Source organism: Mobula birostris, chromosome 26, assembly GCF_030028105.1.
Source record: "Mobula birostris isolate sMobBir1 chromosome 26, sMobBir1.hap1, whole genome shotgun sequence".
NCBI lineage: Eukaryota > Metazoa > Chordata > Chondrichthyes > Myliobatiformes > Myliobatidae > Mobula > Mobula birostris.
The window spans coordinates 22,821,071-22,848,501 of record NC_092395.1 but is presented as its reverse complement, the minus strand read 5'-3'; the positions used below and the strand labels follow the sequence as shown (position 1 = coordinate 22,848,501).

General features: G+C 42.3%; 1 protein-coding gene across 1 annotated transcript; it reads left to right on the top strand.

The window, feature by feature from the left end:
• The first annotated feature begins 665 nt into the window (after positions 1 to 665).
• Positions 666 to 16,905, top strand: LOC140188154 (zinc finger protein 367-like). The gene is made up of 5 exons (XM_072244144.1): positions 666 to 933; positions 3,643 to 3,793; positions 9,418 to 9,537; positions 10,853 to 10,994; positions 16,295 to 16,905. Exons 1-5 carry the CDS (start codon positions 703 to 705, stop codon positions 16,509 to 16,511), a joined length of 861 nt encoding a protein of 286 aa, XP_072100245.1. The 5' UTR covers positions 666 to 702; the 3' UTR covers positions 16,512 to 16,905.
• The last annotated feature ends 10,526 nt before the right edge of the window (positions 16,906 to 27,431 follow it).

Here is a 27,431-nt window from a genome sequence, read left to right as displayed (position 1 = left end):
GGAGATTACATTATTAGAAAAACAGTTTATTTAGAAGGTGAGTGAGTATGTGGTTTTCAGAAGGGAAAGTGTGTCCTACGTGAATCAGAAAGGTGCATCAAAGAATTCAGACGGCAAACAATTTGTTAGTTTTTATTACAAGGGGATTAAAGTGAAAGAAAATGTTTTATTGCAATTATAGATATTTTATCGTGCATATTAAAATCTAAAGTCAACACACTTTTGGATGCTAACGGATTGATTTTAGTGAATGGGATAAGAGGGAAAAGCCATGTGACCTATTCCTGCCCCTAATTCTTAATCATGCTCTAGGTTACATAAAGATTATGTCGACAAAAGAATTGCCCCTTTAAACTTTAATTTGTTCGATGTTACTGTACGTTAAAAGTAAAGGAAGCGCTTTTTAAAAGCATACTTTTCTTATTGCTAACACAGGATAATGCGCAGTCCCGCATCAACCTTGCCAGCATTTGAGTCATTTGGAGAGTTTTTAAAGGCGCTCACAGCTTTAAAGATCAGTTTAAATGCCAGCTTTGACACACAAACTCAGCAGCTGATTGGGCGAAAAGCGCGGGTGCTCCCTCGTGTCTCTGGTCTGATTGGTCAATGAAATTTCCCAGAAGCCAAAAATACGCGGGAGAGACACGGAGGATAAGAGACTTTACAAGAACTATACTTTTCTGTTTTTGAAACGAAAAATCAATGTATATCATTATGTCTGGCGCTGCAGGTTGCGATTCACCCAAGCGGATGATCGTCTCTGTAATTAAATCTACATGCAATGCAGAGGAGGTAAATCTGGGTCACTTGTCAATGTATTTACCATGCCAATGGCCGGAAAGCTCCAACAGCATAAGCCCCAGTCCGACTCCCAGCATCGGATCGGCAGGATCTATCTCACCCGGGCAGAGTCCTGACCTCCCCGCCTACAAGGTAAATGAAAGTTGCCTTTCTGGCAATAATTTCTGTCTATTAAATGAATCTCGAAGGGGAGTTCTGCAGAGATAAGGGGATGTCAAACAGAATTTTAATACCTTATCCGCGAAAAAGCGAGAACGACATTTAACAAAGACTTTCTTTGCATTTAACCAAAATCAGTTTGTATTTGTATTTTAAATCGTTATTAATGTTAAGTTACTTAAAAGTGTTTCTGTAGTTCAGTTGCAGATGTGCGTTTGGTCTATTGCCAAGCAAGTTTGCTGGAAATCTTAGTTTCATTTCCTCCCCTCAGAGCAATGTGCTTTTCATATGTTTTTAAATTTAAGAAAACACATAATTGTGGTTTCTAAACAGAACGGTACTTTTACAGATATTATATTTCAATTAAATGTAAGCAAACCCACAGCTTGCAAAGTCTCCTCTTTTCTGATCATCGTTGTGATTGTTAAACGTAGTTTACATAGATTTTAAAAATAAAATTAATATTGTTGCTGAATATGTTGGGGGGTTGTTTCGCTTTTGTTATTGAATGATCTTATGTTGCAAAATATCCGCATAGAACCCGCCAAAACTGTGCGGGCGCCAACATTCTATCGCCATGGAGACGCGTGGCCCCGTCCCGAACGGAAGCGTATTTGATTGGCTATCGTGGGAGCGCCAATTTAAAGTGACTGTCAACCAAGAGGAAATTCAGGGACTTTCTGCCGTGTTCATCTGAAACAAAACTGCTGCCTTTTGAATTTGATAATTTTGTTTCTTTTAAATTAAAACTTACTTTGTATTCATAATCTGATCCCTTCCAGTCACTCAGTGCGTTGAAATAACTTTTCAAAACTCCCTGAGATTTCCACCAAACAGACACACAATCCCGACTGTAATGGCATTAGCTTAAAAAAAACTAGCATTTATTTAACATCCTCAGCCTGTATTTTTAATCAAAAGATATTCATTAGTTTGTGTCACAGAAATTTGGGCTTTTATTTCCCTTCCTATTCGCTTTTACACAGCAAATGATTTGGGGTCGTGGAGGCACGTTCATAATACACTCTGAAGGGAGTGGGATAATCTGAGACGGAAGGGCTTACAAGTTTATTGGGAGCGAGCAGGGGAGTGATTTAGTTGGATTGCTCTTATTTAGACTTGGTACCTAGATGGTTAAATTGTCTCCTGGCATTCTGTGATCACAAGGAGGCGGTAGTGAGCCGCCTTTCAGTTCAGTATGTCGCCTTTTCAGGTTACTGTATCTGATTTATAATGTCTATCTAATGTTTGAATGCAACAAGGTTCTGCCTCTGGCATCGTTTTCCACCCTCTGAGAGGTCTTTTCTAATTTTGGACTCTTGTTCATCCCCATATGTAAGGGGTTCACTGCCACTGTTCACTGTCACAAAAAAAAACCCTGTCATTGTCCTTTCTTCATTAACAAGTTCTTTAAAAGCCTACAAGTTTTTGATGATTTGCCCAAATAATCTTTTGGGAATTTGGGGTCAGTTTTCAAAGTCACTGGTGTGTCACGCCTGAGCATTCTGCTTCGTTTGAAAATATAGTCGAACCAAATGGAAGTGGTTATTTTCGTGACCTGATGCCTGTATGTTTCAGATAAATTTGTTAAGCAGAGTGAAAGGATTGGGACCCTGATGGGCAATTTGCATCTTTTTTTATCAGTGGTTCAGTGGTGTTCAAGCACATTGAAATATGCAATGCTATTCACCTAGTACATTATCTCTTTTGCCTCTTTCATATCTCCAATTTGCTTCAAAGATTTACACAGCATGGGCAACAGAAATATCCTGCATCTAAATACAGGGAAGTCTAAAGCTAGTGTCTGAGAACTTAGCAACAAATAATTTTGTTCCCTGGATATTGATACCATTCCTCTCTGGAAATTGTTTGAAACTGATCTGACTATTTACAACATACATAATGTGTTGACCTTGAATTAAGCTCTGGACCACCTGTGCCTTTTGCCAACTCCTGCTTTCCTGGTCAGTCTTCCTGATATCTACATACTTGTTACCCAATGTTCTGGCATCTTTTAAGCACAAGAGGTTCTGTGCATGCTGGAAATCCCGAGTGACACCTACAAAATGCCGGAGGAACTCAGCAGGTCAGTCGGCATCTATGGAGAGGAATAAACAGCCAGTGTTTCAGATTGAGACCTGTCACTCAGGGATGAAGGGTCTTGGCCCAGAATGTTGACCATTTGTTCCTTTCCATTGACGCTGCCTGACCTGAGTTCCTTCAGCATTTTGTGTGTGTCATTCTGGTGTCTCTGTTCTAATTCAAGGTAAGTCCTGTTCACCTATCTCTCCAATGTTCAAAACGTTTAAATTCTCCTTGATTCTGTGTTTTTCCACAGACTTGCCTCTCTGTATGTCTGTAACCTTTTCTAAACTTTTCAGCTTCCCAAGATATCTGTGCTCTTTACAGTCATCCCAGACTCAGAATTAGTGGCTTTGCCTTCAACAGTCGGAGTTCCCCAATTCTCTCTGTCCCTTGTACTCTGTCCTCTTTTGGTCATTTTCTTTAAACACCTATCTGTGTTGATTTTTGTTTTGGGTTGCTTTTGAGTATTACTTTGGGGCAGTAAAGTTTCTGCATAAATAGAGGTTAGTGCGATAACCCTCACTTTTTATTCAGGGAGGTTTTCAACCTAACAATGTCAGGATTTCACTGCTGATGCCCTCGGCTTGTGTGTTTCAGGATGGCATGCGGCGTGGCCGTCCAAGAGCGGAGATCGTCCGTGATTTGATCACCGAAGGCAATTTGTCCACCAGCCGGATCCGCTGTCACGTCTGCAATCGAGTATTCCCACGGGAAAAATCACTACAAGCTCACAAAAGGACACACACTGGTAAGCAAGCGAGGAGAGCACAGACAACTGATTGATCCCTTTTAATAAACTTTCAAAATGTCTATTATGACTGCAGTTACCCCAAAACATTGCCACCTTCTCAGCTTCCATTGCAAGGCCCGAGTTATGGATCTCTTTCAATGTTGATCTTGCCCTCTTTTTGTGATCTGAAAAGTCTCGGCAATGTAATTGAATTTGTATCAGATTGTTCCCTATGAATTACAAGCACTGATCTTTCCAGTGAATTTCATTCCAGTAGTTTCATGCTAAAAGAAGGGAGATATCTGGCTTACTCCCACATTTCAGCTCCTGTAGGTTATATTACTTCAGTTGCTAATCATTGGACTTAAGGTTAAATATGATAAAGGTTCCTGCCTCCACTACCACTTCCAAAAGCGGCTTCCAGCTCATCACCACCCTCAATGAAATGTATTTTTCTCACTTCCCATCTAATCCTTTTCCCACACATGGTAAATCTAAGTTCCCTAGTTATTGACCCATCCTTTCTAGTCACCATTGTTTAGACCACTCATTATTTTATACACGGTAGATACAAATTGCCCATCAGGGTCACATTCCGTTCACGCCGTTTCAGAACTTTATCTTGATAAAGTTTTAGCCTTTGTTCTGAAGAAACCAATGCCAGCATAGCCAATATTTCTTAAAACAGGCTGTTAATTACTTTTTGAGGTTAGTTTTTGTTTCATCTGCAGACCTTAAAATTTGGTATCACTCAACACTGAAACCTCTCTTGGGCTACTGTGGTGCCTAAGTCTTGAACTTTAGGCTCTCTTTCTCTCTCTCTCTGTCTCTCTCTCTCTCTCTCTCTCTCTCTCTCTCTCTCTCTCTCTCTCTACTTCCTCAAGACCCCATTCCTCCTAATTTGAAAGCAAGCAAAATCAGGCTGAAACTTCTCAGTGAGCCAGACAACTTCTGCAGTATAGAAACAAAGTTAATATTTCAGGTCATTTCTGCTGGGAAGTTACTGATCTGAAGAGGAATCAATTTCTGTCTCCATAGAATGATAGCTTTCACTTCCGATTTCCAGAACTTTCTCGTTAAAAATAAGTATAGTGGTTAAATTGCTGGGCCAGCAGCCAGAAATTCAGGCTGTTGATCTAGACAGGAGTTTAAGTTTCACCTTAGCAGAGGTGGATATTAATTAAATAATTAAATAAACCAGTATTTTTAAATCTAGTAACATTAAGCACAATACTGGATTTTGGTAAAAGGCTATCTAGGTCACTGATGTTCTTTGCGGAAGGAAATTTGCTGTCCTTTGTCACGTGATCGGCAACAATCGAGTCAGGTTTTATAAAAACAATCAAACATTTATTAAACTCTGCTCAATATAAAAAAAAGACAAACGAAAATCTTAACCGCAAGTAAACTGCTATGCGGCCATTCAACAAACTGCCACTCAGTACTAGTTCTTAAAGCGATAAATGTGAAAACGGTTCTTAAAGTGGTAAATTCAAACACAGTTCTTAGAATGGTAAATCCTAAAGTCCAAGGAATTTATACAGTCAATTAGGAGAGACTTTCCTGAAGTAAAGAATTCCTTGAAGACATGACATCACTGCCGATCCCAGCCAGAACCTGCCTTGTCCGCAGGATTCATGACGACGGAAATAAAACAGTTCAAAGGCACTGACCTTTCTCTCTGGATACTAGATACTGCACAGCCTTTTCTGCTGCTTTTAGTAGAGGCTATCTCATGCAGATCACTCTTTCTTGAATGAATTCAATAATGGTCGATTCTATCCAAAACTGCCGAACGACTCCTTCAGGTTCCCATCTTCACTCTCCAATACTACTGAAAAGGAGCATCAACAAACCTGGCAGCAATTGGTTAAACTGCCGGCCCAACACTTTTGTACCTTACAATAGAATGTAAAACTCCGTTTAAAATCAAAACTGCGTCATAAGGCAAATTAGCAGCGGAGCGGAGTATCTGGCTGACGTTCTAACTGGAAAAACTAACTGCATCACCAGGGGTCTACACTTATATACCCGAGGTGAACATGTCATCAAGTGACCTCACATCGGCAGGAAAATTACATCATGTGACATCCACAAGACCATTACATCATGGTCATAAGACTGTCACAAGATATCTATGGGGTATTTAACACCTTGCTCAGTATTGTTGATAGATTCTTAATTAGTAAGCGTATGAGATGGAAAATAAATCAGCCATAATGGAGCAGACTTGACGGGCTGAATGGCCTAATTCTGCTCCTATATTTTATGGTCTGGTTTGCATGTGTCTCTAGATGCACCATTGGGGTTGACTACTAACTATCTTCTCAAAAAATGCTGGAAATGAAAACTAAGTTCAAATCCAACTAACGGATAAATGTAGGAAGTTGCCAAATTAGCAAATCATGCCCACCTTAGCCTGATCTGTGCTGTTAACAGATTTAACTAGAAATTGGCTTTGCTGATCTTGGAACAGCGGAGCTAAAAATATAAATCCATTCCTTCTGGTTGTGCAGCAATCTTCTCATAAGTATGTAGCCCTGATCTGCTCTTGAAGTTTCTGTTTTTGTCCAAACCTCTTGGGTACAAATAAAATGAGGATTGATTTTCACTGCTTCTGCCTGGTGTTGTGGGTAAGGGCTGAAGGACAGTTGCTTCATATGAGGGAGAGAGGGGTCAGTATTCATGGTCCCTTTAATATGGTTGATGAAACCAACAGTTTTATCTTTTAAAGGGATGGAGATTTACACTTGACCTTTCTACCAGGTCTCCTTGCCCATCTTTATTTGTGTACTATGACTTACGGTATTCTGGGATCCAGCAGGTTCTGGACAATCACTTCTGATCAGAACTACACCTGCGTTCAATCCAGAAGTTGAACACAGGAGGTTAAACCCAAGGGAGGTGCAGAATTGTCGGTTCCTTTAGATATAATATAAATAAGTGAATGACTCCTCCTGACTTCAATTCGCTGCTGTTGGCCTTGTATCTATATTTCCAGATCTTGGAGTAGAATCGTGGAATTCACAATGGAGCAGGAGGCAATCTGGCCAATCCCGATTGTGCTGCAGCTTGAGAAGAGCATTATCCTTGTTCTCCACTCTGCTCCGGACCCCCTTCTTCTCCCATTCCTTAAGATTCAGATTCATGTTTACTTATCACATGTACATTGAAACATGCAGCGAAAAATGTCGTTTGCATTAACTACCAACCCACCTAAGGATGTGGTGGGAGCAGCCTATAAGTGGTTCCGGTGCCAATGTAGCACACCCACAGTGCTTGGCAGAATGCAACAAAGCAAACCTTCTTCCTCTCTTCCACCTTCACACCTGGACAGTCCTCCAACTCCAGCGCAGGCCTCTGGGCCTCCTGGCTTTGGCCATCGGGTTATGACTTCCAATCAGCCTTTGGTATCAACCCCCTTACTAGCCGAGGATGGGAGCCCATGGCTCTAACTCTGAGTGTGCTGACTGGCCAGCGTTCGTGCCTCCTGATCTCACAGACGTGTACTGATCTGGGACAGCCAACGACCACGGATGTCCTTTGTTTCCATGTCCATGTTTCTGGCTTTTCGAGCGTGGATTGGACGTCTGGATTCTGAATGTCCTTCACCCCGCATCCATGTTACTGACCTTTTGAGCGTGGTGTGGACGTCTGGACTCCAATGTCCTTTGTCCCAATTCCACATTGCTGCCCTTTCAAGCAGAGAGCAGAGGCCTTGACTAAGTTTTTGACCCACTGCCATTTTTATCATAATTTTGGATTGTTGCAGATTCTGCATATTTTAAAAAAAATCTCTGTAGATCTTTTTTCTCCCCCAGTGATTTTGATTATGGAAAACCATGGTCAGCAATGTCCGCATCGGATATGGTACCTAGACAGACAGTGATTTTAACTGTTTGTAATTGGGATCTAGTTATTGACCAACTTGCACAGGGAGTGGGTTTTTATTTGCTTTTCTATTAATTAGACTACCCTTAAAAATACAAGCTGCAAGAGGATCTCAGAGGCTGGGTTCTAGCTCCTGAGTCTTACAAATTACCTGTTAGAGGTGTGATGAAATTCTCTCCTTTTGCTTGGATTGGTACAACCCAACAACAGTGAAGATCTTCGCAACCATACTGAACAAAGCTGCCCATCTGTCTGGCACTTCATCCACCACATTAACCACCCATTCCTTCTACGCTGTGGCTACAATGTGCCTAATCTACCAAAAGTACTGCAGTAACCAAGGCTTCTTCCCTAGTGCTTCACAAGTCCATGACTTTTGCCTCCTCTAAAGAACAGAGGCAGGAAGCACGTTGGGGAAAGTCACAGTGAACAAATTCTCTAGAAGTCTCACTCCATACTGATTGACTATACACCCAGTGGCCACTTTATTAGGTAACTCCTGTATCTAATAAAGAGGCCACTGACTGTGTGTTTGTGATCTTCTACTGCTGTAGCCCACCCATTTCGAGGTTCGATGTGTTGTGCGTTCCGAGATGCTCTCCTGCGCACCACTGTTGTCACACTTGACTACTTGAATTACTGTCGCATTCCTGTCGGTTTAAACCAGTCTGGCCATTTCTCCTCTGACCGCTCTCATTAACAAGGCATTTTCGCCCACGGAACTGCCACCCACTGGGTGTTTTTTGTTACTTGCATCATTCTCTGTAAACTCTGGAGGGAGGTTGGTAGTTTTTGAGTTACTCAAATCACCTCTCCTGGCACTAGCACTTATTCCACAGTCGAAGTCACCTGGGTCCCATTTTTTTCCCATTCTGATGTTGGGTCTGATCAACAACTGAGTCTCCTGACCATATCTGCATGCTTTTATGCATTGAATTGCTGTCATATGATTGGCTGATTAGTTATTTTCATTAATGAGCAGGTGTACATAATAAAGTGGTCACTGAATATATGTGACAGTTTCGTTATTGTTGCTGGAGTTTCTTCCCCACCACCACTGTCACACCTTCGCAACTGCCATGGACCAAGAAAGCACTTTCCACCGCCATCTCAAATGCTATTAAGAATGGGCACTAAATGCCTCATCCCAGGAAAGAATTTATAAAAGCAAGTTGCTTTCAATTTGAGTATTTTTTTGCTTTCCATTTCTCAAGCAGAACTGTGGAGTGGTTTTTTAAAACCCCTCTAACTGATCTCTTTTTGCCCTGAAAACGTTATCCATCAGGAAGCGTAGGGACATGATTAATATAAGCAGGTGTTTTCCATGGAGGTTGGGTGAGACTAGAAATAAGGTAATAGGTTAAGAGTGAAAGGTGAAAGTTATAACAGAAACCTGTGAGGAAACTTCTTCACTCGGAGGATGATGTGAGAGTGGAACGAGCTGCCAGCAGAAGCGGAGGATGCAGATTCAACTGCAACCTTTAATAGAAATATGGATGAGTGGGGCATGGAGGGCTATGATCCAGGTGAGGGCCGAGAAGACTAGGCAAAATGGTAGTTTGGCATGGACTAGATGGGCTGAAGGGCCTGTTTCTGAGCTGTGGTTCTCCATGACTTTGTGATAGCTATAATACGTTTAGAATTGTGATGTTTGTGATGTCTGTATCATGTGCCAAAGTGATTTTTTAAATTGTGTGACTTTACCTTGACATTCTTTCCCCTACCTTTGCTCCCTTTCTGTGTGGCATTAGGTGAGCGTCCATACGTGTGTGACTACCCCAGCTGCGGGAAAGCGTTCGTGCAGAGTGGGCAGCTAAAGACCCACCAGCGCCTACACACTGGTGAGAAGCCCTTCATCTGTTCCGAGCCAGGTGAGTGAGTGAGATGCCGAGGACTGGTGGGGTGGATGTGAATTACCTGGCAACCTGACAGTTAGGTGCAGGAGTAGATCACGGAGTTACTCGGCACTGCTCCACCATTTAGTTAGATCATATCGATCTGACCTTGGCCTTGGCTTCATTTTCCTCCCTGGTCATGAAAACCGTTGAAGACAGACTTTTGGATTAAATGGATGTCTGTTCGTTGTAAGAAATGGAAGCAGGAATAGGATGTTTGTCTCTCTGTCATTTACGCAACAACCTCCTGTATTAATCTAACGTCTCTTCATTCATGTAAGATCTAAAAGACGATCGATCTGAAATACTTTAGCCAAGTGTTTACCCTTCAGTGTTGCTGGATTTATGAATTCTGTGGCACTTGGTGGGAACCACTTAGAATGAAGGCTTGAGAGAAGGACCACCTTATGTGATCGAATAGCCAGTGCATTCTCCAGGAATGTTCTGCCCTATTCTTGTATTTGTATCCAAAATTCGTCCTCAATCTTATTGCTCCTTTCTCTATAACCCTCTGCAGCGTGCAGATATCCAGAAACCCAGTCCCAACCATAGCTGGTCATCCATTGTACCCACAAAGCTTTTGCTCACCTATATCCATTTATTCATGGATGCATGTATGGTGCCAGTGCTCGGGATGTTCCGGTGTTGTGCTTCCTTCTGTTGGCTGTGACAGTCTGAGAGGCTGCATAGGAAGAGAAGACAACGCTCTGTCTCTTTTGGGTCTGTGTAATACCCTGTATGTGTATTGCTGTTGATCGGGATGGCCACTATTGGTGACTGTTGAGCTTAATACACTCAGTCACACACAGGATGTGGATGTCACTGGCAGTGCTTTCGTTTATTGTCCATCCCAACTGAGGACTCATAAAAGGTAGATCTGGATAGTCAGAAGGGTATGGATGACAGATTTCCTTCTCTGAGGGATGTTAGTGAACCAGATAGGGTTTATAAATAGCAGTCTTGTTCTCTTCTGTTATGTTGGGCGCCATGGTAGCATAGCCGTTACCACAGCACTATTACAGCTCGGGGCGTCGGAGTTCAAAGTTCAGTCCCAGGGTCTGTAAGGAGCCTCTGTACGTTCTCCCCTCAGAATGCGTGGTTTCTTCCCGGTTCTCTGGTTTCCTCCCACAGCCCAAAGATGTACTGGCAGGTTAACCGGCCATATCTCTAAATCAAAAAAATAAATAACGTACTTTCATTCATTCAGATCCAAGTACATTATTTATAATTTATTTATTTTAATTAAAATAAAATTAAGTGACATTGAAACTTTTCCTTTTACTGTCGCCAGGCTGCGCCACGAAGTTTGCTCATGCCAATCGACACTGTGCCAAGCATCCATATGCCAGGCTAAGGCGGCAGGAGGGTGCATCGGACCAGGACCGTGTCGCGGCCATTGAAGAGGACAAGGCAGTGGCAGCGTGGCTTGCAAGGTAAAGGGCTAAGTGCCTGATCAAAACCTGGCATCGTACAGGTATCAAGGAGTGGGGGGCCACTCAGAACCTTGGTGCCTGCTCGTGCTGCCCTGTAGTTGCCTCCACCCCACTACCCCTAAAGTTCACCACAGTGATCCCCCTTCCGCTTATGAAAGTTGGTGAGCCTCATGATGGTGGAAGGGTCGGTGATAATCGGTCTGCCAACCAGATGCACCTGATGGGGTCTGAATATGGAACTCTTAGTGGGTGATTATTGAAATACCACCAACACATCACACGACCAGAGGAACAGAGTGAAGTCCATGGTGAAGAGAAAGGAAATTATGTAAATGAAGTGATGTTTAAACCTCAGTGATTGTGTAAGCCCCAATTCCTTAGAGCTGAACAAAGTCTACAGTGCAGTAATAGGCCACTCAGCCCATCTGGTTCTTGCTGTGCTTGTGCTTGTTTCTCCCTACTGTATCCATCTCCATTGGGAGGAACTTCTAATCCTTTCTGCTTTCTCCCTGCATTTCTCCTTAAATATCTTCATGCTGCTTCCTCAACTCCTGACCACAATACATGAGAGTATTCCGTGTGCAGGGACAATATCCACTCATGAGTAGTAATCATGTTAAAGGTGGGCAGGTGTGAGTAATATGCATAACCATTTCACCCCTCCGGAAAAGTTGATTTTACATTCCTCTACATAGCCCTCTTGGAGTGAGTTCATGTTCTCAGGGGAACATGATTCCTTCGCAAGCTTCTCTCCTTTTTGGAGGCCCAGTCATTGGGTAGATTTAAAGATGAGGGTGATAGATTTTTGATTTGTAAGGGTGTCAAAGGTTATGAGGGGAAGGTGGGGGAGTGGGGTTGAGAGGGACAATAAATCAGCCACAATGAAATAGTGGAGCAAACTCAATGGGCCAAATGGCCTAATTCTGCTCCTGTGCCTTACGGTCCTTTTATAGGATTCCTTAAAGCCCAGCCTTTTGCATTTGTTCATATGTTTTTGGGTGATTTTCCTCGTTAAAGTTGTTATGTGACTTCAGCTGTAGCAGAAATACGACCTGCTGGAATAGGCTGAGTCAGTGGGGAGCAGAGTGAAGTCCAGGAGTGATCCAGTTGAAAACAAGCACTGTCAGACTTAACTTTGTAGAATATTTCCAATACAGAGGAAACCCTTTTGACCCAGCACGTTATTGCCAGTTCTCTATTAATACTTCGTGGGTTATCATTTAAATACCACTTCCATGCCTCTCCCAACCAGAATGGAGTGAATTCCATGGATATTTATCCAATCAAGTGATGGTTTAAATGTCAGTGATTTTACCACCACATGCTTGGCCCCTTCTATGCAGCTCAGCAAATTTTTAACCGGCATAACTTTTATCTACTTCACTCTCGAAGACCACAATAAACTCTGCTTCCACTGCATCTGCAGGTCGTGTATTTCACGAGCTCATTACACACTGCTTAAAAATCATTTTCCCTCTTGCCGTTCTTAATTCTGTTCCATTTTTATCTTATATCTGTGATTTCCAGTCCTTGAACCCTGTACCGTTGGAAGCAGCCTTCCCTCCCCACCACCATCTACTCTGCCCAGACTCCTCGTCATTGTATTTACTTTTATCAAATCTCCCTTCAACTGTTTAAGGCAGTCTTCACATCTACAGTTGCATAATTCCTTGAAAGTGGAATCACAGGAAGATAAGGTAGTAAAGAGAGATTTTGAAAACTGTATTGAACAAATCACTGACTGGATGAGCCAAAATTTCCTCCAGTTAAACAAAGGGAAAACTGAAATAATTGTGTAACTCTCAGTTCGGCCAGCGGCTTAACCTAGGGGAAGAGAAGACAGCCCTTGGCCCAGCCAAACTTAAGAAATCTTGTTTGGGTGGGTGCTGCGTGATGTGTCCCCTGTTACAAGTCAGTACCATGAAATAACAAACAGTCCATAATATGCGATTAAATTATTGAGCTTTATAATTCTTAATTTGACTATATGGCTAGTAGAGAAACAAAAAAAAAAAGAAAAGGGCCCATTTTCATGAAACAGTCTAATATGCAATGTTGGAGTTCATGGTTCCGTTCATTTGTTCCCCGACAACCTCCTCAGAGTGTAGCCGACCCTCGGACCCTCGCTCAAAGTTCATTGCGTCCAGCCGTCTACCAACTCTCTCCATTCACGTCTTCTCTCCTCATCTCTACCCAGCAAAAGACCGTGAAATTCCTGCTCCCAGACCCACAGGAAAGAACAGCATCCCTCTCATTGGCTAACATACATTCCAAAGCCCCTGTTATCTCTAGTCATAACCCAAACATTGCCGCTACAGAGAAACCATTCCCTTAGCAGTGAAACATTACAGAGAGGCCATTACATTAGCAGTGAAACCTGACATGCGTTACAATTATTTTTGGTGTCAAAAATGAACAATTAAGAGTCAGTGCTCACTTAAAACCCCTGTCGTTACAGACCACAAGCCAACCCAGAAACTTTGGTGTTGTGATGGACTCCGACTTAACTTTTAACTGCCACATTAAGACAATTACAAAGCCAGCCTTACTACTGTCTTAAAAATATAGTGAGAGTTTAAGTGCTTATGTCTCAGCAAAATCTAGAATAACTCATACGTGCATTTATTTTTAGTAAGCTTGATTACTGTAATAGTATTTTCACAAGTCTGTTAAAAAAAATCCCACCGGCAGCCGCGGTTCATTCAGAGCAGTGCTGCTGGAGTCCTCACTAAGTCCAAGAAAGTAGAACACATCACCCCAGTTCTCAGAACGCTACACTGGTTTCCTGTCCATCAGAGGATTGACTTTAAAATATTACTACTGAATGGTCTTGGCCCAAAATATATCTCTGATCTCTTGCTGCATTATGAACCTTCCCGATCTCTCAGGTCATCTGGGGCGGGTCTGCTTACTGTCCCCAGGGTCAAAACTAAACATGGTGAAGCAGCTCTTAGTTACTATGCTCCACATATCTGGAATAACCTTCTAGAGCATCTGAAGTCTGCCCCAACTTTAAGTTCTTTTAAATTGAGGATTAAAACTTTTCTTTTCGCTCTAGCTTTAATTAGAACCTCCTGCACTGTAACTTACATTTATCATATCTGCTTTTGTGTGATTTTATTCTCCTATATATCTTCTGAAATTTGATGTTTGATTTTTATATCGTGTTCTATGTAAAGCAGTTTGAACTGCCTTGTGTTTGAAAAGTGCTAAACAAATAAACTTGCTTGCTTGCTTTTAGTACACTGGTCTTCATAAATCTAGATGTTGAGTTAAGGATGTTATGTTGATGATGTAGAAGACGTTGATCAGGCTAAATTTATAGTAATGTGTGCAATTCTGGTCACCTACCTACTTGAAAGATTAGATTAGATTATGAGGACACGCAGTCCTCTTTTATTGTCATTTAGTAATGCATGCCAATAAGCTTGAAAGAGTGCAGACAAAATTTACAAGGATGTTGCTGGGACTTGAGGATCTGAGTTAGTTATAGGGAAAAGTTGAATAGGTTAGGACTTACTGGAATTTATAGCAGTGTAGGAGAATAAGAGGAGTTTTCATAAAGGTATAGAAAATTATGAGAGAGATAGTGTGAATGCATGTGGACTTGGGTTAGGTGAGACTAGATCTAGAGGTACTAGGTCTAGGGTGAACGGTGAAATATTTAAGGGGAATCCAAGGGTGGTGTGAGAGTATAATGAGCTGCCAGAGGAATTAGCAGATGTGGGTTCAATTATAACATTTACAAGAAGTTTGGATAAGTACTTGGATGGGAGGGGTTTGTAGGGATGTGGTCTGGGTGCAGGTAAATTTGATTAGGCAGAAGATCGGGTCTGCATGGATTGGATAGGGTGAAGATCAGGTCTGCATGGATTGGATAGGGTGAAGATCAGGTCTGCATGGATTGGATAGGGTGAAGATTGGGTCTGCATGGATTGGATAGGGTGAAGATCGGGTCTGCATGGATTGGATAGGCTGAAGGTGGGGTCTGCATGGATTGGATAGGCTGAGGATCGGGTCTGCATGGATTGGATAGGGTGAAGATGGGGTCTGCATGGATTGGATAGTCTGAAGGTGGGGTCTGCATGGATTGGATAGGCTGAGGATCGGGTCTGCATGGATTGGATAGGCTGAGGATCGGGTCTGCATGGATTGGATAGGCTGAAGGTGGGGTCTGCATGGATTGGATAGGCTGAGGATCGGGTCTGCATGGATTGGATAGGCTGAAGATAGGGTCTGCATGGATTGGATAGGCTGAGGATCGGGTCTGCATGGATTGGATAGGCTGAAGATGGGGTCTGCATGGATTGGATAGGCTGAAGGTGGGGTCTGCATGGATTGGATAGGCTGAGGATCGGGTCTGCATGGATTGGATAGGCTGAAGATGGGGTCTGCATGGATTGGATAGGCTGAAGGTGGGGTCTGCATGGATTGGATAGGCTGAGGATTGGGTCTGCATGGATTAGATAGGCTGAGAATCGGGTCTGCATGGATTGGATAGGCTGAAGATAGGGTCTGCATGGATTGGATAGGCTGAGGATCGGGTCTGCATGGATTGGATAGGCTGAAGATGGGGTCTGCGTGGATTGGATAGGCTGAAGGTGAGGTCTGCATGGATTGGATAGGCTGAGGATCAGGTCTGCATGGATTGGATAGGCTGAGGATCGGGTCTGCATGGATTGGATAGGCTGAGGATCGGGTCTGGCTGGATTGGATAGGCTGAAGATGGGGTCTGCATGGATTGGATAGGCTGAAGGTGGGGTCTGCATGGATTGGATAGGCTGAGGATCGGGTCTGCATGGATTGGATAGGCTGAGGATCGGGTCTGCATGGATTGGATAGGCTGAGGATCGGGTCTGCATGGATTGGATAGGCTGAGGATCGGGTCTGCATGGATTGGATAGGCTGAAGATGGGGTCTGCATGGATTGGATAGGCTGAGGATCGGGTCTGCATGGATTGGATAAGCTGAAGATGGGGTCTGCATGGATTGGATAGGCTGAGGATCGGGTCTGCATGGATTGGATAGGCTGAAGGTCAGGTCTGCATGGATTGAATAAGCCAAAGGGCTTCTTTCTGTGCTGTAGTGCTCTACGACATGCAAATTTTTCTTTGCAAATGTGTTCTTTCATCCCAGGAAGCATTCTTGTAATTCTTTTGTGGACCCCTCTGATGTCTTCATATCTTTCTGGTTATAGGTGACAGAAATGAACACAGTTTAATAAAGGATCAGCCCAACTTTCTTTCTTTAATACTGTTTGCCTCAGCTTGACATGCTTCTTCAATTTGTGACTCTTTCAGGTATTGGCAGAGCCGGGAGCAGAGGCAGACCCCTACGAAGGAGGGGACAGGTTTCCTGAAATCTGACCAGGAGCAGAAGAACTCAACATACAGCCATCCAGAGAAGGAAGAGTTGGCCCCCTATTCTGGCCACCAGCTGCAAGAGCAGAATGAGCGCTGGCACGGAGCCCTGGCACTTATCCAACTGGCAAACCTCTGCTCAGCTGAGCCGCTCTGAATCACATACTCCCTCCCTCCTATATTTGCTCGTCCGCCCTTAGCAATTCTGCCCGCAACTTTCCCCAGCTCTTCATACAGAACCACAATCCTTTTCTTGCCCACCTCATTCCCACTCTCCCTCTTGGCCATTCTTCTGCCTCTTCTGCCCCACTTTGCCTGAGAATCTGCAAGGAGAGAGAGTGGGGTAGGAGTCTATAGGGAAACCAGCACAAAACTCTGCACACTGTTTGATGTGGTTTTCCCGGTGGATCAGTCCCATAATTATTCTGAATTACCAAATCCCTTATAATCTGTAACTTTTCCTTGACCTGAACTGATTTTAGTCAATTTTGTGTTATCCTTTGTGTGACAAAAATGAGGGCTTTAACAGATCCCACTTTTTTGATCCTTTACTGAGTCTTAATTAAGGTTGCATTGACTCTGAATGCATGGCTATTTTAATTTTAAAATAGAACATTTAATAATATATATAATTATTAATTCTTTGTAACTACTCTCATTGATTCCTTAAACTGTGAAGCTCATGCTGAGTTACTATGGTATCTGTTCATCTCTCCTCTCCGCTGAGGCTTCCATTTATAAAGCACTTTCATGTCTTCAGGTCCTCCCAAAGCATTTTGCATCAAATTAATTCTTTTCGAGATGGACTCACTGAGAGTGATGAGAGAGTTTCAATGCAGCAGGGAGATAATCGCCAGATATTCCATCTTTGTTGTTTATGAGGGTGAATATTAGCTGGAGCATATTTTTCAAAATAGTGCGGCAGATCTTTTCCATTTTCCAGAAAGAACAAATGCACCTGAAAATGGGATCAGCATATGCTCACTTGGCCCCTCAAGCCTGTCCACCATTTAATATTATCATGGCTGACCTATACTAGTATTAGTAGCAAAAACATTTCACTCTCTACCATGTCAAGCCCCTTGTATGTTTGAATAAGGCTAATTTTGGCCTTGGATTTAAAACAATATTTTGTCTGCAATATCTGCACATTATTCAGGGCGCTAGAGTGTTAACTGGGGTTATTTGCTGGAGGGCTGCTTGAACACACAATCTTTGGCTTGAGATCAGAGAACAAGCCATTGAAAGTTAATGGTTAAATCACTGATCTCCAATTCCAAGAAAATGGTTAAATGAAACTAGTTAATGTAGGGGTTGAAAAAGTTGGGCCGAGCCATCAGAGGTGGATATACTTAACATTGTCACTTCTGTGTGGTTCCGACCACAGTGACGATAACCGTCAGGGTATACTGCCACCGTCTGCTGTGTTCAGAAACTGCAGCATATAACCCCTTCCACATTACACTTGCTTTTTACAACTTCTCTTGCTCTTCATTTGACTAACTGTCACCTTTATCGCTTTGCTCACGTGTTCAAGGTTTTAACCATAAAGTTTGACCTTGTGCTGTTGCGTTGTGGATCGAAGGTTTCGTGGTAGCTCAATCCTCTCGGACTACGGTGGTGGGAGGGTTTCGGATCTGTCCGGGATCTGGGGTGTTGCAAAATGACAGATTTTGTAACTGTTTGAAATTACAGAATGTTGGATGAGTCTGGTACAATTTGTTGCACATTGCCTGCATTTTTTTTTTGCTGACTGGTAAGGGCAAGCTGAGAAGGTAGTGTAGCAACAAGAAAATGGGGAAATGCCAGAGGAGGGAATAGAATTAAGGGTAATGGAGCAATAATGTTACAAGCCACGTCAAAATGCCCCAGGACACTTCAAACACTTCAAATAGTTTCTGCTACATTATTTGCTTGATCTGTACATTTCTCTGACAGAATATAGTGAAATTCTATATGACTGCTTTCTTATAACAGAAACAAGTAAGGTTTTAGTGATGGGATTAAATGCCTGTTAAAAAGTGTGCAAGGGGTTGTGGAAGAGATGATAGCGATGAGTCAATGAAAATTTTCATTCCAGTGATATCTAATGCAGCCAATGAAGTACTTTTGCAAGTGATAATCTGGCAAGCAAGATTCAAGGACAAGATAATGACTGTTTTAGTGATGTTAGTTGGTTGATAACCATTGCCCAGGGTACTGGAGAGACCTTTTGTATAGCATTATTAATCACCACTTGGAAAAAAATCTGAGATGAACTTTAAATGCACATCTCATCTTCACACTGTGCAGCACTCCCCGTCTCCCTGGCTTACCTTTTGTGCCTTTTATACTGAAACTCAAATCTGAAGTCAGACTTGGTCTTGAGAGAGCCATGAACTAGTTGCAAATCTGAAGGACATGAGCTTATTACGGGTGGGTGAGAGCAGAGGTTGATAGGCAGGGGGCTGAGGGGAAGTGAGGCAAGAAAAAGGCGTAGTAGAGGAGGAAACGGGAGGGGAAGGGAGAATGGAGTTTGGATCTGAAATGTAAAGTGGGAGAGAGCAAGGGAGAAGGGCAGAAGCTGTGGAGTAACAAAGAGGAGGACAAGGGAATGTTCTGTAGAATTAAAACAGGTTTTGAGCATTGCAGGTCATACCCCTGCAGATTTGTTCACAATTATGGTGAGACCTATGTTTTTTTTATTTTTAGAACAGCAAAAATAGCACTTTTTAAATGAGAAATTAAGCTAGTACATCCTGATGAATTAGTGACAAACCCAGGAAGAGCAGTGGGGTTATTCACAATTTAATCGTAATTACATCCAAGCTCCTGTTTGTGATTTGCACAGAAAATCACACTTATTAGAACAGCAGTGGAATTTTTAAGTTCCAACTTTTGCACTACAGGGTAAAACCACTGCTGTCTGTGCAAGGTGGGGTGAAAGGTACTGAATAGGGTCCTGTGAGGAGAATGGAAAACAAAATGGTGGTCGTGGCAACTTTTTGAATGCACTCTACCGCTGCATTATTTTGTTTGCTGAGTGGTACGTGTTAAAATGTATCCAAGGAGCAAGTTCCTTCTTCATTCATTGAAACGGAGTGGAACCAAGATTTAAGTCCTTGTGTTCCGTGGGGAGCAAGAGGCCAGTGCTGCGGTTCAGTGTGACTGAAGGCTGCAGGTCTGGCAATTCAGATTTTGTGTACAAAACTTTGTTTTTGAGAAAGGTTGTTTTATAAATTAGGAGAAAGATTAAATTTATCCTGAATCCCTTTAAACTGTACATAAACATTCAGGAAGGGGAATACTGATCCACATAATGATTTTCTGAAATTAAGCTCTTTAAAATTTGTAGGGTTTAAAGAGCCTTCAGTTCCATGACAATTTGAAAATCAAAGGGTTTAACTCTAGGACAGATTTTACTGCACCAGGTTCTGGAATAAAACATTTAGGGTGAGTGGAGCTGACAGTAATTGGGAGAAGCTTCCAAAGCATTAATATCCTGGATCTAACTCATTCCTTTATGTACTAAAGAGATGTGAGCTGGGGTGACTAAAACACCAGAGTTTGGGACTTGGCTTCTGTGAATGTGTAATTGGTTCGTTAAAGTGATTTTGCAAAGATGACTGTAATTTGATTGCACTGTATATAAACTATTTAATGAATGGCGAAAGAAATTTAATAAAATATCTCTTTAGTTTAAGACACCTGGCTTGTTTTTTTTTCCTTTTCAGAGATCCGGTTTTTTAGTATGTAAGCTCTTCCAGCAGTGTTCACCTTGTAGGATCGCAGAAAGTTTACAGCATGGCAAGAGACCATTTGGCCCTTCAAGACTGGACCAGACTGGCATACGAGCAATCCAGCTGATTCACTCCCAGTAGTCCTGGAGACTCCTTCTCCTCTTGAATATTACAATGGAATCTGCCTCCACAAAAATTCCTCGTCTTGTTCTTATCCTGAGACTATGCGCCTTAGTTTCAATCTTCCCTCACCCAAACACACTCGCAGATGATAATAAATGGCGGTGCAGGCTCGAAGGGCCAAATGGCCTACTCCTGCACCTATTTTCTATGCTTCTATGTTTCTATGATAACCATCTCTCGTCCTTCCAAACCCTGGAGAGAAAAGAGCCAGCCTGCTTAATTTTCCCTCATAAGATAATCCTTTCTTGCTTGGAATTGACCAAGTGAACCTGTCTGTGTGTTTCCATCAAAGCTAGTATACCTTTTCCTGAAATAGAATAGAACTCCAGGTGTAGCCTCGGTAAAGTTTGTCATACAGTAATTAAGCTTCCTTCACGTGGATTCCAACAGAAATTCCATTTTTATGTTTTGAATCCACCTATGATTACAACATTCTTAATGCAAGTTGTCTTCTATTAAGAATCAATCTGAACTTTCCCTGTCCTTGAATGTTGTGTACCATCCTGCGCATATCTGGCATTTTCCATTTTGATTTTTGAATGTGCCTACATTAGAAAACTAGGCGTACCATTGTTAACGAATCTCACCATATCCAAAATTCATTATTCTCCTGCCCCACAAATAGAATGCAGTAATGAAGGAATTATTATTTTCTCTGCTGGATTATGTATTGCATTGAACTGCTGCTGCTAAGTTAACAAATTTCACGCCACATGCCAGTGATAATAAACCTGATTCTGACCACTGAATGATCCATTCAAGTTCCATGTTGAGTGGTCTTTCTGTACATCTCTGCATTTTTTCAAATTGTTAATCTCTGATGTCCTTCTGAAAGTTATTGAATTACCAGTTGACCTTTCAACCTTAGTAATCCATTGAATTTATAGAATTGTTTGAGTGTTGAGAGAAGCTCTTGCACCCAATGAAGATGTGACTGCTTTATCCAGGGATATAACCTTAGTCCTACTTCCTGGTTCTTTGTAGTTATGAATTTTTATTCACTTTCAAGAACTTTACTGAATTATTTTTGGAATTTATGATTGAATCTACCTCTACCTGCATTAAGGTATCACAACAACTCATTTGTCAGAAGATTTTTTTCTTTGAAGATTTGTCGATGACCACTTTGTACCATCAGGTTCAATTCCCTTCTGCCAATGGTAAAAGTTTTATTATACTTAACCCTTCATCATGTTGAATACCTTTATTACAATTACAGTACTTTGACATTTTTTTTTCTGCTCTGAGGAATATTCCCACTCTCCCCATTCCCTCATGTAACTGAAGTCCATCTCAGAAACCACTCCAGAACCATTCCATGGAATCTGTCGACTATCGAAAGAAGTGCAGGCGGAGGCTTGTGTGATAACATACGTGTCAACTTGGGCCTTCTGGACTCAATGGCCTGTTTCAATTGCTCTAAATAATACGGAAACTCTCCAGGTCCTTGAAGCTCTCTGTAAATCATTATCAACTCTGATCAAAGGCCCAGGCTGAGTAATAGTTCAAGTTGTTATCACTGATTTCAGCACCTCACCACTCTCTGTGCACCAGACAGAGGAGGCGGGGAAGAGGACATATTAAGTCCCATCTCTTTCCCCCTTTGCACAACGTGGATTTCCCTGGGTCATTAAATCTTTATCCAAATGAAGTAGTCCCCAATCTGTGGATTCTGCCTCTATCCTCTTCTTTGTCAGCAAGGCAATTATTGCAAGTGTCCCCGACTGTCGCCTCATAGACCTAGTTGACAGGAATGCACACAAAATCCTGGAGGAACTCAGCAAAGAGACAAATGATTGTGCTTTTTTTTAAAAAAAGGAGAAATAAAATACTGAATAAGTTTGCAGGTTATCACCCAAAACCTTGAACAATTGATCTGGAGAGAGGAGTTTGAATTTCATCATGGATTAAAAACTTAAGTAAACAGAAATTTAAAAAAAACTAGTCCCAGCAACTGTTGCCATGAAACAGACTTAAAAATCACTAGTGCACTAATGCCTTTTAGAGAATATTCTTCGTCTGGCTGGTCTAGTTGCGACTTCAGTAGCGTAACTGATTCTTAATGGCCTCCTGTGATCAGTGATAATTAGGAACGAACAATCAATACGAACATGGACATTGCTTTATCCTGCTGTTATCAGACTCTGAAACAGACCACCTTTACACTAAAAGGGTCCTGCTGAAGGGTCTCGGCCCAACACGTCAACTGTTCTCCTTACCATAGATGCCGCCCGGCCTGCTGAGTTCCTCCAGCATTTTGCCTGTGTTGCTTTACGCAAACGATGAACTCTTGATCTCTGTCTACATTGTTGTGGCCTTTGCACTTTTTTCCATCTTCATGGTACTTTCTCTGTAACTGTAACGCTATATTCTGCAATTTATTGTATTACCTCGATGTCCTTATGGAAGGAAGTATCTGTCTGGATGGCACACAAACAAAAACATTTCACTGTATCTCTCTACATGTAACAATAATAAACCAATTACATTTATGTCTGGGTAAAGTATCATTAGTCCTCAGCAGGCCATGATCTGGGCATTTTAAGTGTTCAGCTGAATGCTTCATGCCTGTTCTTACCCCTTCCAAAAACTGCAAATCTGATCTGTATTGTGTTTGTAGCGATCCAACCAAAACAAAACAATTGCTGTCACCGGCGACCCTACGGATTTGCTATACTTGCAGCGCGTGCCCCCAGCTCCAATAATGATCGCTTCAAAAGTCGAATCCATTATTAGTCATCAGCAAACATACAATCGTGAAGCGATGAAACTTAAAGTGCACCCAAGTGTAACTAAGCGTTCTTGAGCAGTCAGCCAGAGATATGACATCCATCAGCTCCTAGCTACTACAAACTCTGATGAACAAAACATGAAGACGTAACTTATTCCCTGTTTTTAACACGCCCCCCCCATGAGACGAGTTCCCATAATCAATGCGCAATACAGAATGCAATGTCAATAGAGAGCAGATGCGTGGCTCCCTCAGCACTGTTGCCAACCATCCAGAACTCTCCACAAATTTAAGATTAGTCTCCAAGACAGAATGGAAAATGCATTTAGCAAACTGGATGTTTTTTTTTATAAATTCCCCCTCCCCTCCTTTTCATTTCCTTTGGTTCACTTTTGTTTATTTGCAGTATGTTTTGCAGTTGGAAACTTCTGTTTCTGGGTGGGTAAGGCGGCTCGTGAACCTGATTTCCAGAATTAGTGTTATGTCACGTACCAAGATACAGCAAAAAACTTCTGTTTGTGTGCCATCCAGATACATCATTCCATACCTGAGTACATTGAGGTAGTACCAAAAGGAAAGCATGCAGAATAACACACAAAAAATCTAGCAGAATGTAATATAGTGTTACAGTAACAGAGAAAGTGAGGTGCAGATAGACAGAAAAGAAAGACTTGACATTACTAATTAGCAGTGGAGCTGAGAAGCTTAGAAATAAGGGCTTACTGACACATCTCACAAGCCTGCTGCATAAGATTATCATTGATCACATGTTATCATCTCCCTGCAATAGATAGATAACTTCTGACTGAAGTGAGCGAATAAACAAATTTGGCTTCTCTAGATGCCTTCCACTTAAAGGGAGGGAACTTCATGACCAGACACCAGTATGATGTAACTGTCTGTAGCGGTGATCACCACCCTGATATCCAGGGAGTAGTTAACGCTAACACGAGGAATTCTGCAGATGCTGGAAATTCAAGCAACACACATCAAAGTTGCTGGTGAACGCAGCAGGCCAGGCAGCATCTCTAGGAAGAGGTACAGTCGACGTTTCAGGCTGAGACCCTTCGTCCAGGACTGTGTCCTGACGAAGGGTCTTGGCCTGAAACGTCGACTGTACCTCTTCCTAGAGGTTCTTCCTTGTCTGATGTGTTCACCAGCAACTTTGATGTGTGTTGCAGTAGTCAATGCTGCCAGTTCAAGAGAGGCAGAATTGGGGAGAGTGGGGTGGGGGTGGAGGGTGATTGTTGAGCTTTGTTGCTGGATAGTGGGGAACATTACATGTAAGGAAGACTGACTCAGCTATAACATGACACAAACTTTCAATTCACAAATGAGCGATGACAAAAATCCAGGTATTTATTGACTCCAATGTCTGTTTCTTTAAAAAAGACAGATTATTTAATTATATTTCAATTCTAAATCCCTTTGTGTGTGTGTGTGTGTGTGTGTGTGTGTGCGTGTTTTTTTAAAAGAGACACAATGCAGTAACAGGCCATTCCGGCCCAAAGCTCCGTAACCAATTAACCTGCTAGCCCTTACGGCTTTGCAATGCGGGAGGAAACTGGAGCACCCAGATGAAACCCACATGGTCACGGGGAGAACATACAAGATCCTTACAGACAGCAGCAGTACTGAAACCTGGGTCGCTAGCTCCGTGATAACGACATGCTAACCACTAGGCTACTGTGCCATACATATTAAAAGTCTTTTCTGAGGATTGCTGGACCAGCCCTTTGGATCACTAGATGGGCAGTTTGACAACTGCACCACTGCCATAAGGATTATAAGTTAAATATAAAGTTCTTTTATCTGGAATCATGAGAAGTGGTTGACATGTCTCTCTCAAAGGACAATGGGTGATCATCATCATCACAAGCCTGGGGAGAATGTATGGAGATCCTGAGATGCCCAGTCATCAAGATCTCCCTCTTGGACCCACCAGTGTTGTTCAAAGGAAAGCTTATGAAGCAATACGTTTGGTACCAGCTTGGCTGCAGGAGCTGCCTGGATAATGTTCAGTGACGTCTAGCCACCTCAGGAGCTCCACTCTGGATATGCTGTCTGGGTTTACTCCTGTAGCTTTCGCCTCTCCTGAGACTGCCCACTGGGTAGTGGGCCTATTTACCCATAGCTGGGGATCTGGTTCACTAGCAACAGGGCGTGTCCACACACCGGTGGGCCTACGTGCTACATGTGGAGGGGCCAGACCTCCTCCCTGTCCTCTGTAGCTCAGCCTGAGTCCAAAAGAAGCTCAATTTCTGTGAGGAGGCACTGTATGAGGCTTGCCTTTGGTGAGTCTATGTACTGGCAGGGAGAGACTTACGCATTCAGCTCTCCTTTTTGCAAGACAGCTAGCCAGTGGTGGTAGCTGAAAGTGAGAGCGACAAGCACTCCCCACTACATTATCACACTAGACGCATCACAACAACCATTTTGACAGCATGAGCAGTAAAATGTTGGTAATGTGAAAAGCTGGGTGATGCTGTTCGGATTTTAAAAAATAAAAACAAAATGTCATGAACTTTCAGACCAGGTAAGGGATGACGAGATAGATGACAAGAGATTCTGCAGATGCTGCAAATTCAGCGTAACACTCACAAAATTCTGCAGGAACTCAGCAGGTCAGGCAGCGTCTACAGAAAGGAATAAGGAGAAGACATTTAGGCCTGAGATCCTTCATCAGGACAGTCCAATCTCATTGAAATTTTGATTATGATGAAAGATTTCAACAGAGTAGATGTGGCAAAGATAACTTCTAGGTAGTAAGTTAAGCGCAAATAAAACCAAGGGAAACATATAAACACGAAGAGTGGTTAAAATACGGACGTCACTATAGCGTGATGTAGTTGAAGCAATTACTACTGATGCACTCAAGGGGAAGTGAGACAAATACACAAGGGAGAAAGGAATAGCAAAGAGTTTGGATACTAAATTGCTGTTAGGGTGGAGAGTCTAGAATTAGAAGCCACAGTATCCAAATGACGGGTAATTTCTAATTCACTGAGGACTGAGTTGTGGAATGACAAATAATTATCAATGGGCACAAGTGGTCTCTTCCTCCCATTCCTTATGTTCTTAAGGTATATTTCTCGATGAAGGTGCGTGGCAGTAGGCTTGGGCAGAGCATAAACACCCAGATCAGTTGGACCATTCTACTGTAGTAATTCCTAAAAAAGCTGAACTACCAAATAAAACAAACTGTGTGCAGGAGGAACAGGGTCCTGAGGTCCAACACTAGCAGATTCAGGAACAGATATTACGCTACAACCACCAGACTCCGAAACCAGCATGCCAGACTAAACTGACTCTTCAACCCGTAGACTCACTTTCAAGAACTCTCCAAATCATGTTCTCAGCATTATTTATTTACTTTTCTTTACTATTATTTGCTCAATTTGTTCTTCTTTTGCAGATTGGTTTGTCAGTCTATTGTTTATGTATGTTTTTCATAAATTCTATTGTATTTCTTTGTTTTTTTGTGTAGATGCCTACAGTATAAATGGTAACTTAGACATACTTTAATAATAAATTTACTTAGACCTTGCCTGTGGAAGGAAACCCTAGATCACTTTTAGAAAAGAAAAGAGAAAGCCTTCTCCAACTCCTGCACGAGAGGAAGGAAATCCCAGTAACTCAAAGATAATTACTTTCTATTTGCCATTACATTTCCACAGTTAAAACAAGGTCAAAAAGCTATTGCAATTAGGTGGAACCTTTAGCAGAGCAGAATATTTATGGACATAAGACCATAAGACAAAGGAGCAGAAGCAGGCCATTCGGCCCATCGAGTCTGCTCCACCATTTTATCATGAGCTGATCCATTCTCCTATTTAGTCCCACTCCCCCGCCTTCTCACCATAACCTTTGATGCCCTGGCTACTCAGATACCTATCAATCTCTGCCTTAAATACACCCAATGACTTGGCCTCCACTGCTGCCCGTGGCAACAAATTCCATAGATCCACCACCCTCTGACAAAAAATTTCTTTGCATTTCTCTTCTGAATGGGCGCCCTTCAATCCTTAAGTCATGCCCTCTCGTACCAGACTCCCCCATCATGGGAAACAACTTTGCCACATCCACTCTGTCCATGCCTTTTAACATTTGAAATGTTTCTATGAGGTCTCCCCTCATTCTTCAAAACTCCAAGGAATACAGTCCAAGAGCGGACAAATGTTCCTTCTATGTTAACCCTCTCATTCCTGGAATCATTCTAGTGAATCTTCTCTGTACCCTCTCCTGGACACTGGAAACTTTTACTTCACAAACCAAATTTGATGCTGTGTCAGAGAGAGAGGTGCTGGGACTCATCCAAAAGTGGTGGTCCAGTTGGTAGGTTATAAGAAGGGAAAGGAAAGGAAAGGTGGAGAGGTAAAAATTGCATTCTGAAGCTGTGACCTCTAGTCCTAGACTCCGCCTCTATAGAAAACATCCTCTCTAT